The 20,356-nt window shown below is 46.3% G+C and overlaps 1 protein-coding gene across 1 annotated transcript; it reads right to left on the minus strand.

The window, feature by feature from the left end:
* Window positions 1-809: 809 nt before the first annotated feature.
* LOC144733458 (uncharacterized) lies at window positions 810-19,997 on the minus strand. Its single transcript, XM_078615368.1, has 8 exons — window positions 19,811-19,997; window positions 9,050-9,145; window positions 7,309-7,404; window positions 5,579-5,674; window positions 3,919-4,014; window positions 3,492-3,585; window positions 2,235-2,354; window positions 810-1,764 (listed from the first exon to the last, which is right to left on the minus strand). Exons 1-8 carry the CDS (start codon window positions 19,893-19,895, stop codon window positions 1,677-1,679), a joined length of 771 nt encoding a protein of 256 aa, XP_078471494.1. The 5' UTR covers window positions 19,896-19,997; the 3' UTR covers window positions 810-1,676.
* Between the last annotated feature and the right edge of the window lie 359 nt (window positions 19,998-20,356).

Raw genomic sequence — 20,356 nt, forward strand, 5'->3', positions numbered from 1 at the left:
GGCTCATGGATGGAACTGGTGATGGAATAGCAACAAAAGGAGAGAACGCACTCGGCAGGGTGACTGCTGTGGGAATGGAGTGATGTGATGAGTTGTGGCATCGCAAGATGGTGGGGGGATGACAACAATGTGGGGATGCGTTCAACTAGCAGTGGATAGATTGTGGTTGATAGAAGAGATTATTTCAAATGCTAAACTTCCAAGGTGCCTTCACCATTGCTGCACTGTATTGTCCTTGTTTCGACTTCTATTACAAACCTCTTGGTGGTCGGAGATAATTGGTGGCATTCCAAACACCTTTTAATCAGTTGTGTTGATCCCGATTGGCTTTTTATGCGTTCGCAGATTAAACGCATATCTCTACACTCAACAATGAGTTTTTTTTTAATCATGAATCGTATATTATTGTAGTACTGTATGCATAACAATATTGTCCTTTATCCAGCAAAGCCTCAGGGTTCCAGGACTCTTTGTCAGGAGGCGCAGTCATCGGGATGTTTGGCCAATGGCACTGACGCGTGTTTTGGCATGTGGTAGGAAACGGGAAAGTCCGGAGAAAACCCACCACGCGTACGAGGGGGTGACACCTCACAGCTTCACACAGACTCAAGGATACCTTGGCTGCTCTGTCTTCTGTGCACGTGGTGGCAGCCGTATTAAAATTGGTGACAAAAATGCCAAAATGTTTCTTTCGAATGTAAAAGAAGATGACTTTTTCTCATGCGCTTTCCACCGGAGGGTTTAAGCTAAAAAGAAACACTGATCGTGCGGTCATATTGTTAACATAAATCAGTACACAAACAAACGGATCATTTATCATCTTTATGATCGATGTATTCATATAAAGTGGTTGTAGATCAACCTCAATATTAATCGGTGCAGTGTAGCAGTTTAATAAAAACTAGTTAATTAAGAAACCACGTCATTCAATCGTGAATATGTCACGGTGTAATGTAAGTAGTCACACTTGCTTTGAGGAAAAATATGTAAAAAACATGTAAAAAACATGTTACTACAAGAAGTACAAATAATCGTAGAATATCAGTTATCTATATGAAATGCAAACCGAATGTCTACTATAAAACATGAGCAATTTAAAAGCCATCGGCGATTACAAGCCATCATGCTATGACATTGTCATGATAACAATGGTTATTTTCGGTGTCTAAACAAGAAAACAGAGGTCACATTGTACATTAAAGCTACGTAACCTGTAACGTACACTCCCTTTTAAAAGCAACACTAAAATAGGTATTTTGATATATTGCGCATAACATTGTGCACAGATGATCACATCCTGCACCCTTCATTGTGTAAATAATTGTTCCAATTATCATTTGGTATCGTCATTATTTACACGTTTGAGTAACACTATTTGAAATTTCACAACCGTAGATATAGCACCATTACACATATTTATTACCGTGTGTGAATCACTAAACGTAATTACGCGGAATATTTCGAGGTATGATGTTTGCAATTGTGATTCAAATGCATGCACATTTGAAATGATTAAAAAAACACGGTCAAAAAACAGTATGATCCTGCACTTTTGAAAATGTTAAGGCATTTGCTAAATACAATGATACGAAAAAAAGCATGCATTATTGTAGGCTACTAAAGGCTACAGCGGTAGCTATTCAGGCATTGTGTTGAAGCAATGGAGCGGGAGGGCATCAGATGTTTGTGTCCGCTGAGAAATGGTCCTTCCCACACACGTAAACCGTGCGGTAGAATGTTCTGTAGATCATCGTATAGGATTTCCTGTAATGAAACGTACGAGCACTGTGTGCGTTAACATGCAGTGCACAGCAATATAAAAAAAATCCAATGCTTGTTAGTCACGTGATATGATTTGCAATGTGTTATTTAGTTAATCGTTTTTGGAATGCCGTCTGAAATATAAGGTACCTTTTCTCTAGATAATGTTGCCGACCGATAAGTTGGCTCATTATATTTCAAAGTAACCAACAATTTTTTTAAACTATACTGTGCTTGTGTGAATCATCAAACCCGGGTGCACGCGCGCCTCCGAGTGCACGCCGCCTGATAAAATTCTACCGAAAGAAATACTCACACAATGCACATTCGGTAAGGCTATGCGCAGTGCGTTTCAACCACCCACATACCGAACGTCGGATATGTCATTAAAATGTGCGTATGGCGCAGCGAGCATGTTATCTGGCACCCCCTCTGCCCTCCCCCCACCCTCCTTTGCATGTGCAAAGCCTGACTTGAGCTGGTAGCAGGCGTGGCGGGGTCTCCAGGGACCACAGCTGACAGCCACGTGGTGCTTGCTCAGCTGGCTGTATCCACGACGGAACGACTGCGACATCGTGCTCATCACACACTGCCTGTGGCGGTGGAGGAGGGGGTGGGGGGGCACACGACGCAGCACAGAGGAGAGCAGCGCTCGCCGGCGACACGCCACGACGCAACTACGCCACAGCGTCCCCCCTTTCGCTCTCGGCACGTTTGTTGGGGCATTTGACGGCGTTGGTGAGCGACGTTTGCGTGCGTCGCGTGGCTCCTACGAGGGCAACGAGAAACTGGATTAATTAGCGAATGTATGGTGAACTTCTTTCGCACCGTACGTAGCCGACCGTGCTCAACACAAACGTGATGATGTTATGGGTGATTGTTCAGATGGACACTCTTGATTTGATGAATGCGTTTACATTTGAGTGTTTTTTTTACACCGTATTCAATGACTGTATCATCATCATTAAGAGCAGCAGCAGTGATCGATTCGCTGCTTCATGAGGACTTCCCCACGTCGCCAATCTTCCATAAGCTCACGATGCAGCAATTAATCTAGTTCCTACACATGAGCTCATCTCATTGCTCCATCTCCACAGCGAACGTCCCTTCAGGCGTTATACTACCCTGCGTTGGCTGCCACTGCCCCATCCATTGCATCCACGGCCCATCAGATTTTATTCACCACGGGGTCTTAGCCGTGGCCAGGAATTGAACTCGGGTCGCCGTTTTCAAGGTGCAGTGTGAACCACCGTGCCAGCGCCGCTACGCGTATCAAGTTCAAGTTCATTTATTAGGTATAGCCCTGTGAGCCATTCGGCTCTTGAATCGGGTGCAACTGCAACAAACAAAAAACAATCCAGAGACGCAGCAGTTGAGCGTTCATTTCACAATCGGATGCCCGTTGCGTTGATTAGCTTACATTGCCTAAGCTAATCATCCCTCTGGGATCGTAAAAAATGAGTACCACTTTGTTGGAAGCCAACAGCGGTTGTCCGACGGAGAGACTCACCCCTGCCGTAGCGGTGTTGTGTGAATTTCTGCCTCAGGTTCAAGGTAGCAAACAGGAGATGAGAGTGCCACTGGGTGCTCAATTTCGTCGGAAGCCACTTTGAATCCTTTGTGATATGTCGCAAAGTGAAGTTTGTGGTTAACAGGAGGCTTCACGTATGGAGCTCCCTCCGATTGTGCCAGGTGTTTTGCATGAAAAGATATCTTTCGTTTGCTCTCACCTCTTCTCACAAGTTTGACCCTGAAACCCAGCAGGGCAAATGCACCTCCCATCAGAGCACCTGCCCCCATTCTTGCAGGGACTCGGACAGAGTGCTTTGGGAAAACAAGAGAGGTTTGTTGTGAATGAGAACGGGGTGGAGGTGGGGGGGTGGTGGGGGCGCCCTCAGATAGACATGTAAAACTTTAAACACGAGGTGCTAGAATATCAGCGTATAGAAAACACTGCATTTAGTTTTGACAGTCGTTAAATAAACAATATCCAGCTCGATACTTTTTCAACGGCACGAAGTTGCTGGGCAGGAACATTTATCGGGATTCTTCTTGAACAGGTTTTTTTTTTGACGATGAGACAAAACTGCGTGCTATGTGCCGTTTTTTTTTCTTGCGCAGGGGGTGACCTCAGGTTCCGCGAGATGTAGTCCGTACCTTTGTGGCATTGAGCGCCGCCATAATTCGGAGGACACTTGCAGCGATTTGGACCCACGCATGCACCACCGTTCAGGCACTTGGATCTGCATTTAACTGAAAGGTCACACACGAACGGCAACAGAGCAACCAGTGCTCTTGAGTGGCAGGAGACGCAGAGACCCTCCCTCGAGAAAGACGCCCACTTTGTTAAACCACAAGAATTAAAGCAAGTACTGCGCATTAGCAACGATAATAGTAACTTACGGCCCTTTGTCAATCCACTGCTGGATGAAGGCCTCCCTGTCAGTAATGGGGCTTGTTTGACCATACTTCACCACACTGCTCAATGCAGAACTGGTCCAGACGTTACTCACCGCTGATGTTATTCGTAGCAAAGAATCGAGCCCAAGTCGCCAGGTTCATAGCGCAGTAGGCTGAACACTATCATGCTACTCTTCCCCACTTCACCACATAATTCAAAATAATACATACTCTACATTGATACATAATGAAACCGTTGTTTAGGCTGTTGTATTCCCTTGTTTCATGCTGTAAATAAATTGGTGCGAGTCTCAGTATTGCAAATTGCATGAATATAATCCATTGTTTGGTTATTCGCGGTGCTTCTCAGACTCGCGTTAATATGATCCCCAATTTATACCTACACACATTAGCCAAACATCTCCATTTGTAGGCACAATTAAGTTTCAGTCAGAATGCAATTTAATATGTGCTACATCCATGTAATAATTGGCTAACTTTAAAGTGTCACCCTGGGGTGCCAATGGGGAATAGCAGTTGAGACTTGAGAACAACCATGCTAACTCATGATATTACTTCAAAATAACACGATCTCAGACCGTTAAGTTCGATGGTGTTTGCACAATTAGTCGGTGTAATTACAGCATGGGTTACACAGAAGAGCTTCGAGAGAGTGTGGAGGGTGGGGTGGTGGGGATTGGAGGGTCCCGTGCAATATTCCATGAGAAATGAAGCCGTGTTCACACATGCACTGATTTGTCGGAGCATACCACAATTATTGAGCACACCAAAAGAGACCACGAAGGGTTCATGAATGATGCGCATGTGCAGTTGCGGAGCTGTCGCGTCCATAAATGACGTCACGCAATTTTGGACGATTTCCCCCCCCCCCCCCCTCGTCACACGGCGTCACAAAAAGTCAAACCCCCCCCCTCAAATATGACGTCAAAAATATTTCCCCCCCCCCCCAAAAAAAATAAAACATGCTTCAAATCGCTTTAAGGTATTGTCATTGTAGTGCGTATTTAATGTGGCGCTGCACTCTGATGTTGTAGGAGAAAACATTTATTAAAAAGTCTATTTAAGTAGAAGGTGTTGTTTATATTTATTTAAAGTTGCGCATTTTGATGTGACGTCACATTTCTCAAACCCCCCCCCCCCCTCTTCACACATCGTCACAAATGTCTGACCCCCCCCCCCCCCCCAGGTGCGTGACGTCATTTATGGATGGTCCCATAGGCTGAAAGGGCCCAGGTGCCGGACTACATAGTGGAGGGGAATTGAATAAGAGGCCCCCCACTGATTGTCTTGCCCTTTGACCCATGCCAACCACGCTACGCCACTACACCTGTCAATAACATGGAGCCGCTTTGGCATTTGTGACGGTGCTGTTAATGACGACGATCCTGCAACTCACATTTCTCGCAGTACCTCCCGTGAGATCCATGCTTGCACTCGCACGTGCCGGGTGCGACGCACACAGCGCGGTGACTACACGGGACGTCGCACTTGGCTTGAGCAAAAAGGCAGACGGCACAAATACATGAAGACGCACAGCATGACACTGCGAACTGGCGAGACGATTTATTTTTGCATGTGCAACAATTACCGCCATCCTGCTGGGTAAAATGTGTCGTAAAGTCACGTAGGTAAAAAAGTAATAATAAAATATGAGAAATAATAATAGAAATAAAATAATAAATCACGACGTTTCGGGAAAATAAATAATAAAATACTAGAGATAGTAATAGAAATAAAATAATAAATCACGACGTTTCGGAGGCAACACAAGTCTCCGTCATCAGGTGGGACCGTCACAGCTAAATTTACTGTATCTTGATACAGTAAATTTACTGTATCTTGAAACAGTAAATTTAGCTGTATTTTGTATCTCGATACAGTAAATTTAGATGTGACGGTCCCACCTGATGACGGAGACTTGTGTTGCCTCCGAAACGTCGTGATTTATTATTTTATTTATATTATTATTTATATTATTTTATTATTTATTTCTACCTATGTGACTTTACCGAAAAAACCTCAGAGTATGTCGTCCAATCGCTTGCCACTAAACAGTTTATATACATGTGCAGACCTTTGTCAATCCACTGCTGGATAAATTCCTCCACCACGCTGTTTCTTTCCATGGGGATTGTTTGACCATCATTCACCGCATTGGTCAGTGCGGATTGGTGAAGGACAGGTAGGTGCCCAGAAGTAGTTCAGATATCACTCGCTACTGATCAATAATCAAACTTGAGTCGCTGCTGGGTTCATAGTGCATTGCGCTAACAATTGCACCGCTACTACACCTTAAACATTGAATTTCATCATTGACCCACGATCAATTCACAGCTGGATGAAGACCTCCCGGTGCTGAGTGGTTGGGGTCATCTGAGTGCAAGTGGTGTGGTGTGGTTATCCACGTTATCGGGCGAGTTTCCTCACCAATCTGCATTGACCAGGGTATAATGACGTATGGCCACGTATCTTTCCCCCAATTTTAACGCATCTTGATACATTAACCTGCAACTGAAAAATGTATATATATTCATCATTACGAGGAAGTGAAACAGGAAGGAGACAGACTTCTAAACATGGATCTTTCTGTTAGATGCAGTCATTTGATGCCGCTATTTGTGACGTTTCAGGGAACACGATGTGACAAATCAAGCATCCCAGCTTACGTGGAAGAATGTCTCGCTCCAGCTCTCAAATCAACAGATAGACACGACGCGTATCTAAATAACCACATTGTACAGCTTACTGGCCTACCAAGGAGTTAATCCGTTCTTTCGATGTCCTCTAGTACACAGGTAAATATCGGCTACAACAGATGTTTTGTAAAGCCAGTAAATGCACCTCTCTGCGGCCCACTTTTCACTTCCCACAAAATCAGCAGCCTGCAATACAATGCAGCGATACGGTCCAATTTACACTTCAATGGCGATTAATGGGAGATTCGAATGGACCGTGGAAGACCGGCCCACAAACTGCAGTTTGAGAATGCGGAGGATAGAGGGGAGAAAAGCGAAGGAAAATCCCGATCGGATCCTCCCCCACTCCACCCCACCCCCCCAATCTCTCTCTCTACGAAGAGTTGACGGCGGGGATTTGAGAGGCAGCAGCAGCAGATGGTGGCCGTACGCTTGTCGCAGCGAAGGCCCGAGTAGCCGTCCCTGCAGGTGCACACGCCAGGAGCCGCGCAGCGCCCGCCGTTGACGCAGCCCTCTCGGCACAGCGCTGTTTGGGGGCATCGCCAGAGGCACACCACGGGAGGAGCCTTTAAGTTTAAGTTTGAGCTTTCGCGACTGCAGGAATTACTCTTTAGTTCTTTCGGTAAAGTCACGTATAAAGAGAAAATAATAAATGCAATAATAGCATACGACGTTTCGATTGCAACACAAGCAATCGTCATCAGGTATAAATGAAAACAAACCTAGTATTCTTAGAAATACAATGCAATGCAACACAGAGAGTCGGCTAACATAACAGTCAACACCTTATCTGGTTAATTACGTTCTTCCAGAGAATGCTACATTTAGCCATGCTAAATTAGCCGACTCTCTGTGTTGTATTGCATTACATTTCTAAGTATACTAGGTTTGTTTTCATTTATACCTGATAATGATTGCTTGTGTTGCAATCGAAACGTCGTATGCTATTATTTAAATTATTTTTTTCTCTTTATACGTAACTTTACCCAAAGAATCAAAGAGTTGAGCCTTTAGCTGTCGGCAGAAACCTCGCATAGGGTCGCGCTGCCCCAGACATCGTCGTCGTCATTGGCCGCTAAGTGATCGGAGTGGCGATGATGACGCATTGGCGAATGTTCGTGCGTGTGTATGTGGTCACAACGGTGACTTTCTGGGCCTCAATTATGTCGGATCAGACTTAAATAAGTACCTGGTGTGCTGTGGATACAACGTCAGCATTGGGGCGACAAAAGCGGCTTTGGGGCCGTCCATAAATGACGTCACGCGATTTTTGACGAATTTTTACCCCCCCTCCCTCGTCACACATCGTCACAAATGTTTGACCTCCCCCCCTAGGTGCGTGACGTCATTTATGGACGGCCCCTTTGGCGTGGTGTTTGCCACACCACCTACTCATGTAACCATGCCAACCTTAATGGGCAATGTTATTGCTAACAGTGCTTATCCCAACAGCGCTGTATGGGAGACCGTTGTTAATGATGGTGTGTTTCTATCCACCAGTCTGAAATACCCCCTTGTGATTCAAACACGTTGACGGTAGGTTTACCTTCGTGTGAAGACACGACAAATGGAATTGATGTACTGACGGTCAGAGTTATATATTTTGTTTACTGCAATCCCGTTTTTCCTAATTTGTCAGACCATGAACAAATTACACGCTAAGTGTTAAGAGTCATTACACGTGGAACCATTTTAAAGGATATGCAGTACACACTGCAGTGTTGAGTGACAATGGAGTAGAAACACTTTCACGTGAACATAGCGTGAGCACACTTTTTAAGAGGAAGGGTTTCCAGAAATGAGCCAGAGGTGGTTGTCACATGCAAAGGATCTTCTTGCCTTATTGGCCTTGTTATCACTTTTTATTGCTAAACACACACATACAGACCTCTTAATCTGCCACAAATAAACGCTCATTATTTGGTTGAAAAATCTTAATATATTGAGATCTGCAGAGCTTGGGCAATCTATGAATGCGCCAGCTCACTGCTGCGGTCTTCCAGCTCGTCTGCAGTTCCGCGGCGATTGTGAGGTTTGATTTGCATGAACGACGCTGTATGTAAAACTAAACATTGTTGTTTTTTTTTATTAAATGCAGATGGCAAAAACTGAAAAAAATGTATGTAATGTGCACACGTGTCGGTGGATGGTAAGATAAAGGAAATACATACCGATGGTGCATCGCGCACCCATGTATCCCTTGGGACAGGCACACCGGTTACTGTTCAAGCAGGTACCTCCATTGTAGCACGGTGGATAGCAGAGGGCTACACACAAGACAAAAGACAGAATTTGAAACCTTTTTTTTTATATACATAAAATAACAATGATCATTTGAATCCCTTTGTCAATCCAGTGCTGGATGAAAGCATCCCCGTTCATGTCGGTCATTGAGGTTATTTAACCATACTTCACCACGCTGGTCAGTGTGGGATGGTAAACGGGGGAAGGCCCAGGGACGATTAAGAAATATGTAACTCTCCACTGATGTGAGTCACGGCTGCGAATTCAACTCAAATTTCTTGGTTCATGTTTATGTTCATCATCATTTTCATCAGCCATAATCCACTGCTGGACGAAGGCCTCCCACACCCGTTGGCATCTCTCATGGTCCTGGGATGTAGCGATCCATTTAGCACCGCGTAAGAACAGGACGTCTTCTTGATTCGATAATTACTCGATACGAGACGGACACAAGCTGAAGAATCAGACTGTCGAACGAGCGGCAGAATTGAAATAAATACATCGCGACACAGTTGGCATAGATGCAGTGAGAAGGAAAGGAGAGCACTCCATACCTCTGGAGAGTGGCATAACCTTTCCTACCATAGGGGCACAGCTGACAGTAATTCTAGAGGAATGGGATTATATTATTAGTGTCTCTGAGAATCGCACATCGTGTTTGATCGCTCTCATCGGATCGGGCGACCTGAAAAACTGGCGGTGTACTTTCTCACTCTCTGTTGTGTAAAATTACGGGTTACCAGAGCACAGAATGCAATTTCACATTCACTCGGGTAAGATGGGCTGCAAGCACAGTGGCCAGATGTTAACTACCTCGCCTGGTATACAGGAGGTCGTTGGTTCGATCTCGACCCTGACGCCTGCTGTATATTTGGAGTTTGCATGTTCTCCCCTTGGTCATGTGGCTTTTTCTCCGAGTCCTCCGGTTTTCCTCCTCCACATTCACAAACGTGCGTTTGGAGTATTTGGCTGCTAGAAAATTTCACACGATAAGCCACTTCGTTGAGCTATCATTTGCGGCCAGGTCGCTTCTAAAAAAAGAGCTATGTAGCTCAGTGGGCCTTACCTGGTAAAGTAAAAATAGTTTTAATTTCGTATGAGAGAGCAACATTCTCTCGGCAATGGCATAAGACAGGAGGAGGCAGTGTGCACGTGGTGCATTGCGTTCGAGGCTTCGCCGATTTCACAGCCTTGGTCAATCCACTGCTGCATGATAGCTTTCCCCATATTATATTATGTTATAGTCATTCCCTGTAATCGAACTTAGGTGGTTGATGTCATAGCGCAGTGGGAAACCCGTGTCTCACAGCTAAGGAACTCTAATTGATAAAAAAAAAGACAAATTAGGATTTTTCCTTTTACTTTTTGCATAAAATATGCACCTCCTACGTATGACTACTTTGGGATTTTCTGACATGTAATGTCCGGTGCCTATTCGCGTCTTATCCCTCACCTTTCCCAATGTCTTGGATACAGTGAAGATGATTGCACCTTGGAGTTCATTGTTGTTGTTAAATAAAGCTAACAAAACAATAACGTTTGGAGCAATTTTTTTCGCGGCTAAGGCTTTCCTGCTGTACTGCATGATACATATACTACACATACCATAGCCTCTGTTGCGTGCTATCGAAGCTATTTCCGATTACACCCCGGGTGCAATGCGATCCTGTACATTGGTACAATACTGCAGGATGAGCTGTGAAAGTATGCTGCCTACGCCGGGTTAAGTTTTCTATTGTTTTTCAATAAAGCGTGCATCCAATTACAAAAGTGTTCGTTTGCCTATTAATAATAAAACACGCCGTAATCATCAGGGAAAGCCGCTCTCTTTCCCCGGTGCACCATTAAGAATGCGTGCAGCAGCACACACGCAGAGTTCTACAATTGCGGCCTTATTAATGTGCAGCTCTGCAGCACACACGCACAGTTCCAGAGCTGCGGTCTTATTAATGTGCAGCTCTGCAGCACACACGCACAGTTCCAGAGCTGCGGTCTTATTAATGTGCAGCCCTGCAGCACACACGCACAGTTCCAGAGCTGCGGTCTTATTAATGTGCAGCTCTGCAACACACACGCACAGTTCCAGAGCTGCGTCTTATTCATGTGAAGCTCTGCAGCACACACGCACAGTTCCAGAGCTGCGGCCTTATTAATGTGCAGCTCTGCAGCACACACGCACATTTCCAGAGCTGCGGCCTTATTAATGTGCAGCTCTGCAGCACACACGCACAGTTCCAGAGCTGCGGTCTTATTAATACGCACAGCTCCAGAGCTGCGGTCTTATTAATGTGCAGCACTGCAGCACACACGCACAGTTCCAGAGCTGCGGTCTTATTAATGTGCAGTCTGCAGCACACACGCACAGTTCCAGAGCTGCGGTCTTATTAATGTGCAGCACTGCAGCACACACGCACAGTTCCAGAGCTGCGGTCTTATTAATGTCCAGCCCTGCAGCACACACGCACATTTCCAGAGCTGCGGTCTTATTAATGTGCAGCCCTGCAGCACACACGCACAGTTCCAGAGCTGCGGTCTTATTAATGTGCAGCTCTGCAACACACACGCACAGTTCCAGAGCTGCGGTCTTATTCATGTGAAGCTCTGCAGCACACACGCACAGTTCCAGAGCTGCGGCCTTATTAATGTGCAGCTCTGCAGCACACACGCACATTTCCAGAGCTGCGGCCTTATTAATGTGCAGCTCTGCAGCACACACGCACAGTTCCAGAGCTGCGGTCTTATTAATGTGCAGCTCTGCAGCACACACGCACAGTTCCAGAGCTGCGGTCTTATTAATGTGCAGCACTGCAGCACACACGCACAGTTCCAGAGCTGCGGTCTTATTAATGTGCAGTCTGCAGCACACACGCACAGTTCCAGAGCTGCGGTCTTATTAATGTGCAGCACTGCAGCACACACGCACAGTTCCAGAGCTGCGGTCTTATTAATGTGCAGCCCTGCAGCACACACGCACAGTTCCAGAGCTGCGGTCTTATTAATGTGCAGCACTGCAGCACACACGCACAGTTCCAGAGCTGCGGTCTGCTTAATGTGCAGCACTGCAGCACACACGCACAGTTCCAGAGCTGCGGTCTTATTAATGTGCAGCTTTGCAGCACACACGCACAGTTGCAGAGCTGCGCGCTTAATTTGCACTGCGAATCACGCACCTATGACACCCACATTGTCATCCACATTGTGCATAGCTCAAGCAGCTATGATGAAAGTAGCAGCTTCCAAGTCCATGAACCAATTAGCTTTTCATTTTATCCAAGTATATGTGTTTTAGTAGGTGCGTATGTATGAATTTGACCATTTTTTAATGGGTGTGTTTAACCATTTTTGTGCAGAGCTGTTAGCGCGCTGCGATACGAACCCGGCAATCCAGGTTCGATTCCTGCTCACGTTAAACACTATTGACGATTGTATTATCTGATCTAGTCCTGGACCTCCCCTAGGTCGAATGAGTACCTAGTGCGGTGTGTAAACATCGCCACGAGGGAGACAAAGGCGACCGGGCGTGGTGTTGACCACCCGCCCCCTCGGGTGTCGTGCCGGCCTTCATAGGTGCTACTCGCTAACAGCACTTGCCCCAACAGTCTGTTAAGGCTATACGGGGGGAGGGGAGCTCTTTGTCTTCATTTTTAAACATTTAAGAGATGGATGTTCATTTCATGTGGGTGCATATTTATTTTCCACCCACCCACCGAAATATAAATGACCAAATCGTCCAGACACTGTGCCAGATCTCGTCCCGTCCTCGTGAGCTAAGCAGTGGCTGAGCACTGAATGGTGATGGGGATGTCCGACCAGCATGCGTGACGGGTGTTATAGGCGATAAGACTGCAGGCTTGGGTGGCGGCCAGCAGAGGACGGTGCAGCCAAATCCGTTGTACTCCCATGTCTATGATTTCCACCTTAATCAACAAGCGCTACCAAGTGTGTGTGGTCAAGAGTGGTCAAATGAGCTACAGGACCTGCAGGGCGTATATACACCCTCGTCCAACAGCGCATTTAATAACAAGGAATGCACATGTTACACGCGCCGACTGGGGTATATTTAGACCATCTATATGAAGTTGATTGGAGCAACGTCATTGAACGACACATCCGATTATTTGAGCTCGATTCCTGGCCGTGGCTAACATTAGTGGCGAATTATATCCGAACCGATACTCCCCCCTCCCGCCACCCCCATCATCAACCCCTACTGACCTGTATTGTATATTAAAATAATGCCAATGACAGGCACGTCGGGGAGGCCTGCCATTAGCCACGGAATGGCAAAGGTCTGTAAGTGATTGCTATTAAAGCAATCAGAAAAGTTCACGGACGATAGGGTGAGTCATACGTTTATAAAAAAGGATGGTTACATTGTTGGGATGCTTCTATTATGTTATTTCTTCGACTGCTAAGTGGTAGCATGACCAACCGATGAGATACATCGATTAAGTCAGCTCGTGTGCAGGTGCTAGATCGATTCTTGCATTACAGACACGTAAGATATGGCGACGACTTGGGGGCTGGTAGCAATCAAATATTCATAGAAGATGTATTCATTATTCTTGGCTTGTTTATACTTCTTCCACATGAATCACATGCCCTCTTTATACTCAGTGATAAGTGTACTGTAAATACAAGTATGATTGATTGCTCATTCGCTATATATAAATGTAGTAATTATCATTCTTTTCATCACGGCTGATGATCAGGGATTCATTTCTCACTCGATAATTTCTGGAACGCTGCTGGGAGGGCTTCATTATCGGCGTAAATCACTACCACGAGACTACAAGGTAGACCTATCCACAATAATTGCAATTATAATGTACCCACATTTCTAATTATTCTACGAACACGTTTGAAAAGTTGGGTTATGCGAAAAAAATTCCTAGAACTATGTTCCAAACTAGCCATTGAACAGAGATGGCCACTGCATCGCGCACTTTCAGATGTGCTCTGCGGCCGTCTGGAACGCTCTTCCTTCCGACATTATGAAGCCACTGGAGCTATGTCCTTTAAAATCTTGATTGAAAATGTATTTCTTTAGAACGCCGTTTTGTGTTTAGTTTGTTGTCCTTTCATTAGCACGGTTGGCTATGTACGGCGCGAGAGAAGTTCAACATGCATGCAGCGTACATACAAGCGCCGCTGCTGCTGCTGCTACTGCTGCCACAGTAATGATGAGCATTGCCCAAGGGCGGCCCACGCCAGGGCTCTGTCCCTCCACGAGGGTGCCGCAGGGGACTTGGGCACAGCAGCGCTCACTCAGCCGGCGGGACAGAAGGGGCCAGCTGTCTCACGCCGGCGGGGAATCCCTGCCGCCCACCCAGGGGCCGCACGCGCTCGCAGCGCCAACAGCACGGGCTGCCCCCCCCCCGCCTTCGTTTTCCGCCAACGAGCAGATGTCTCGGGCTGCTTCACGCGGCAGCCAGAGCGCACACGCAGGGAAGGAAGGTCCCGCGGTGGCAGGGGATGTTGCTGCGGTGTAATGGTTCGAGCATCCTGGCCGGTTTGATCTCTCGGCGCGGCAGTTGAAACCGGCCCGCGGGCCTCGAGCGATGGCAGTTGCACCGCCTGCACACTCTCGATAGTTATGCCACTAAATTTCGATTTAAAGCTTTCGTGACTGCAGGGATTGATCTTCTTGGTTCTTTCGGTAAAGTCGCGTAGAATGGAAGTAATAAAATAATAAAAATAAAACATCATAAAATAATTCTCACGACGTTTCGGCCACAACGCAAGCAGCCATCCTCAGGTGGAGAACAGGTCTGTCGAGAAGACAGATGTGTCATTCAGACTCTGTCTACTTGACAGACCTGTTCTCCACCTGAGGACGGCTGCTTGCGTTGTGGCCGAAACGTCGTGAGAATAATTTTATGATGTTTTATTTTTATTATTGTATTTTTTCCATTCTACGTGACTTTACCGAAAGAACCAAGAAGAGTTACGCCACTGTTGAACGAACACCTATGGAACTGTGAGCGTGTGTTTTTTTAACGACCGTGGCTGCTGTTTATAGTGCAGCGGCTCAAAAAATGCTTTCTTCACGGTGGAGTTTTTTTCTTCAGTTTTTTTGTCCAGCATAAAAGAAGTGGTGTGTCTTTTTGTAGTTTTCAAAACAGAACTGCAGAGTGAATGGATTGGGTTTTTTTTGTCATGGTTTTGAAGTTTCACAATCGTTCCTTGTTGTAACCTAATGATTGACAAGCCATTTCTCTGAGCTCCGTAGCCACGGATTGCCCTGCCGAGTGTGATGTCTGGTTGACGGGCAATGCCAAAACTTGGCTCCATCATATTTTAAAAACAACGGCGCTCTTGCGAGACCGGGAGTATGTTCCAGATGGAAAATGAAAAAAACCGGAAGAAAAAAAACATCCAAATATAAAACACTGAGCATCACCATTCCCCGCAGTGTAGCATACTATCCATTATACGTTGCACACTTAGTTATTGCAGTTTCACGGTGGATATTTGTGTGTGTGTTGATACCATGCCTTTTCATATTTCCAATGCAGGTACATTAATGCCAAAATAAGGCGGATGTTAATCATCGCAACTTTCATTCTAGTTATTTCTGGGAAGGTGCTGCTGCTGCGAAAGGTGTCTTTATGCAAGAAGTTTGATTTTGCTTATAATTGAGGCCAAAGTAAATCCGAGTTTAACTCAAAATGTCTCCCGAACGATCGATGAGAGAGGGCCCCCATGTTCATTTCAGATAACCACGTGGCACAACCCAAAGGGAAGGAGAGACAAAATGAGGCCAATAACGCAGATAGGGAGACCTTGGTGAGATGGATGGCATGATAATATGCTTGTCCTGATTTGACCAGAAATTTAAATGGCATAGAATCATGTAATCGGTTTCATAGGTGGTGATGACGAACCAAAGTCATCATCAGCCTTGATCGTTCCACTGCTGGATGAAGACCTACCCAAGCCGTCGCTGTCTCACACGGTCCTGCGATCTATCAAAGGAACAATCCATCCAAGCTGAATTCATCACCCCATCTCAGCGGTCGGCATCCTCTCGCGTGCATTTCTCTTGTGGCTGCCCCTCTGACGTTCGTCTTGACCACCGGTCACCACCCCTTTCATCAGCGAAGGCGATCTTTCTTAGCATCAAATTGACTGTTGAGGGATAGACTTATCTGATGAAATGTCATCATCACGGTTATCATACCAGGTGTGGTGATTTTGAGATAGAGTTTTTTGTTGTAGAATTGACGCAGGAAACACATTTCTTCAGAGCATTGAGGTACAGTAACTTAAAAATATATATCGTAGTCAGTGTACGACAAACAATTGTCAGAGGGCCTTTTCTTCACCATTTAATTAAATCATATTTGCAGTGGGGCTTAATTTTCAGCCGGGTCTGTCTGGGACTCTGAAACGATAACACTGTCAATTTTCCCGGTACTCGGCATTCCACATCCAGTATACCTCTCGGTGTGGCCGTGCCTAATTAGTCAGTCACGTGCCAACTCCACGAGCCTAGCAGCGATCCGGAAAATATCAAGTGGGAATTGAATCCCTCACTTGAATGATAGCTATACTCAACTGCAGTGCTGTACTTTGTTCTTCCACGGGTCAAGAAGGTACATATGATAGCCGCGCAGTGGGTAAGCCTTATCTCTTAATGCCTAAAGGCTGCGACAGTGACAGCTACTTGGCAATCTTTCAAATAATAGTGCTGCTACGTGTACGCAAGCTATACACGATTCACAGTGGCAATGCAATCTGAACGCTGATGTGCATTGGGGAGGTGAAAATGAAAGTCGCCTAGAACTAAATAGATCCCCGAAGCTGAGCAAGATTTGAACATGGATAGTGCTTTGGATGGGTGCCTGCCATGCCTAAGAAGACAGGCGTAGAGGGCTGTGCTGAACAATCCACTGTAGTTCTTGATTCCTCCACTCCTACCCTCGACCTCACCTTCAACCGACCCAGACTAGCAGGAATGGTGAAGTATGGTCATATATCCCTCACGGTCTCCAAGGCGTGGTGAGGCCATCATCCAGCAGTGGATTGAAAATAAAAACGCGTTGTATGTGTGTATAATTCACACCTATGTATAGCAAATGCGCGATTTACAATTGAATTGAAGATTTGTATGCGCACCCTTAAAGTGAATGGTAGTTTGTCGTTTTAATATATCAAGTGGGGCGTTTGAAAGAAAAAAAAGTGTATTCGATGTGTATGGACTCAAGTGCTGCACACCATATTTCAATGCAATCTCAGTTAAATGTCATTTAAGTACCTTACTTTGTTTTATGTAATTTCCGTGACTCATAAGGTGGCCTGATGTAAATAATAGCCAATCAAAGCGATGTTGGAGGAAGGCCTCTCTCCACGTCGTGTTTGTTACTGGGATTGCAGTTTTACAATACTTCACCACACTGGTAGGTGCGGGATAGTGAAGGGTGGGTGGGGATGAGGGGGGGGGGGTCATGTAGCACTCGTCACTGATGTTAAATGAGACCAGGAATCGAAATCTGGTTCGCTGGCTTGATAGCACAGTGTACACACCACTGCGTCACCACCTAACAAAGGCAACATACCGTACACAGCGCCCTCATGTCAAAATAGGCGTCTGGACATTTGAAAGTTCAGAGCAACGCATTTTGAGAAAATAAAAACCCACGCACACTCGGACCCTGAACGGGGCACTGTGAACCACACTCCTCCCTTGAACTCACGCAGAGACCTCCACCCGTACACCCAAAGAGAATGACAGAAACATCGAGTCCTGCAGTCGTCCATCAGGGCTGCTCCAGATTGGTTCTGCAATTGCCGACGTAATATTTAGGTTGCTCAATATTGAGATTGAGTAATTTTGAGATATTGCGATTGAGTTATATTGAGATTGAGTAATATTGACATTTTCTTGGTTCTTTCGGTAAAGTCACGTAGAAGGGAAGTAATAAAATAATAAAAATAAAACATAATAAAATAATTCTCACGACGTCGTGAGAATTATCGCCACTGTGGAGAAAAATGCGGCCGGGCGTGGTGCTGGCCACCCACCCCTTCATGGCGTCGTGCCGACCTTCATAGGTGCTCGCTGTCAGCACTTTCCCCGACAGTTTGTTCCGCCTATACGGGGGACATTTGTCTTTGGAGTTCAAATGGAAACTTAATTTTGCTTGAGGGCGGTGCGGAAGGGGGTGCGAGGAGGGGGGCTTAACTGAAATTTCACTGGTATTTTTTTTCGTGACTTTAAAATGCACACGGCAGTCCACGTGCAACAGCGATGCTGCTACAGGTGCGCGCTCACAAGCAAAAGCACCCACTCCATAGCGGTAACGAGTAAACTGACCGCGTTATTTACGCCACACGAATCCGCAGGGGCGTCCCTCTGGAAATCAAGAGGGTTTAATGTATCACCGCTTTTGGCATTGGCACAAGTGTCGTCTGTGCCGCGTCGCGATACAACAACCAACAGCTCGGCCCAACCACAAAACTCAAACTTCCATCGCTTCTTCCCACACCCCCCTCCCCCTCCAGGCGTTGCCAACTCCTGCGAGTGGCGATTCGCTGGATAGAACGACTAAAGTAAGAATCAGAATATTCATTTGAACTGGAGGAATCCGATTATAGCTATGACGCTTTTTTTCACAGATGTCCAGGAGGGGCAGATCAGAAGGTCGTGACAAGGGTCACGAAACAATGTACCAACTATTAAACAAAGGACACGTGGCACGTGGTGGGCTTTCGCGACCAGTATATAAATCGTGTAAGTAGAAATGTGTCGCAATCCTCCACTACCCGACACGGCCAACCAGTAAAAAATGTGTCACGTTAACAAAACTCCAATAAGTTGATTCTTCAGCCCACCGGTGTGTTTGAAGAGTGAATCCACAACATTTATCATTCTAAATGTAGCGATCTAACCCAAAAACCTTTATTATGAAAGTACACGTAGCTTGTTACGTAATTCTTCATACTCACCTGGAGTCGTATCATTAAAACCTAGTAAACGCATGCAGGGTTCTTATCACGCCCTCATCACATACCTTTAGCACGGTAGGCTAAGTACGGTGCGAAAGAAGGTCAATATATAATACCTGCAATTGTGACAATATACACATTACCAAGTACTGTATAAAACATAGTAAGTGATGAATCATCCTTAATACAATCCTAGAACCGCTCCCAAAGCTACGTAATGTATTATGTTGAACTTCTTTCGCACCGTACGTAGCCAAACGCGCGAGTCGGAAGTTGCGGGAAATGCCCTTGTCCCAGAAATCCGCTTACTTTGCAAGCTTCCTTGACAATGTCCGTAACTTTTTTTCCCGGTGCCTCTTGCTCTTATATTACACGCGCATTGTTGATCTATACCGGTGTTACTTTAAATACCTAGTTTGTTAGTTGCACGATATTCTAGGGGGACCCTGAACTCGTGTTCTTCGATATTGATGTATTTTGCCTTTGTTTTGTTATTTCCGTGCTCACGCACCACGCGTCTACTTTGTAAAACGCCGTGGTAACTGCCTCAACGGGATCATCCCTGCAACAAATAAAGCACACACAAATGTAGTGGCTTTCACAGGTCAGATTGTTACGCAGGGAACCAAATGAATCGCTGGGTGTAGCGACAGAATCGTTACGATGGCAACACTGCGCCCTCCCCGAACCGCACCAAACCTCTCCACTCCGCTCAACTTCACATCAGGTCCGCGTACCTTTAATTAGCGGCGCCAGCCACATCAGCGTCAGCGCGGCCACCACCGCGACTTGAGCCCTGCAGCGGCGCGCGCCGTGTCCCATCGTCGCGAGGAAGAGCGCGCGGGAGGAGCTCTCAGCGAACGAGACACACGCGGAGCGCAGTTGCTCCCGAGAGCGGTGGGAGCAGTGACCGGAGCGGACAAAAAGAGCAATTGAGAGCTGGGTGCGAGGTGGGAGGTGGGGGGCGGGAGCTGGAGATGTGGATAGGTGGGTGGGATCACGACGAACACGGGGTCGTGCTCAGCTCCGAGGGGGAAGAAGAAGATGACACTGCAGCGCAAGCCGACAGGGCGGGCTGCATTCCTGAGCGCAGCTGCGACCGCGCCGCGCAACTCGGCGCTGGGTCCGGGATATTGATTTGGGGATGGAGCAACTCGTTCTCGGGATTAAGTGGCCTGCACGCTCTGCCTCTGGCGGCCCCATTGACGCGGTTTCACGCTCCGTACTCAGACACGCACGCTGAGCTGCGTGGTCGATTGATGCGAGGCGTCCTCGCTGTGGGG

The sequence above is a fragment of the Lampetra planeri genome, chromosome 2 (assembly GCF_965212315.1).
Source record: "Lampetra planeri chromosome 2, kcLamPlan1.2.h2, whole genome shotgun sequence".
NCBI classification, from domain to species: domain Eukaryota; kingdom Metazoa; phylum Chordata; class Hyperoartia; order Petromyzontiformes; family Petromyzontidae; genus Lampetra; species Lampetra planeri.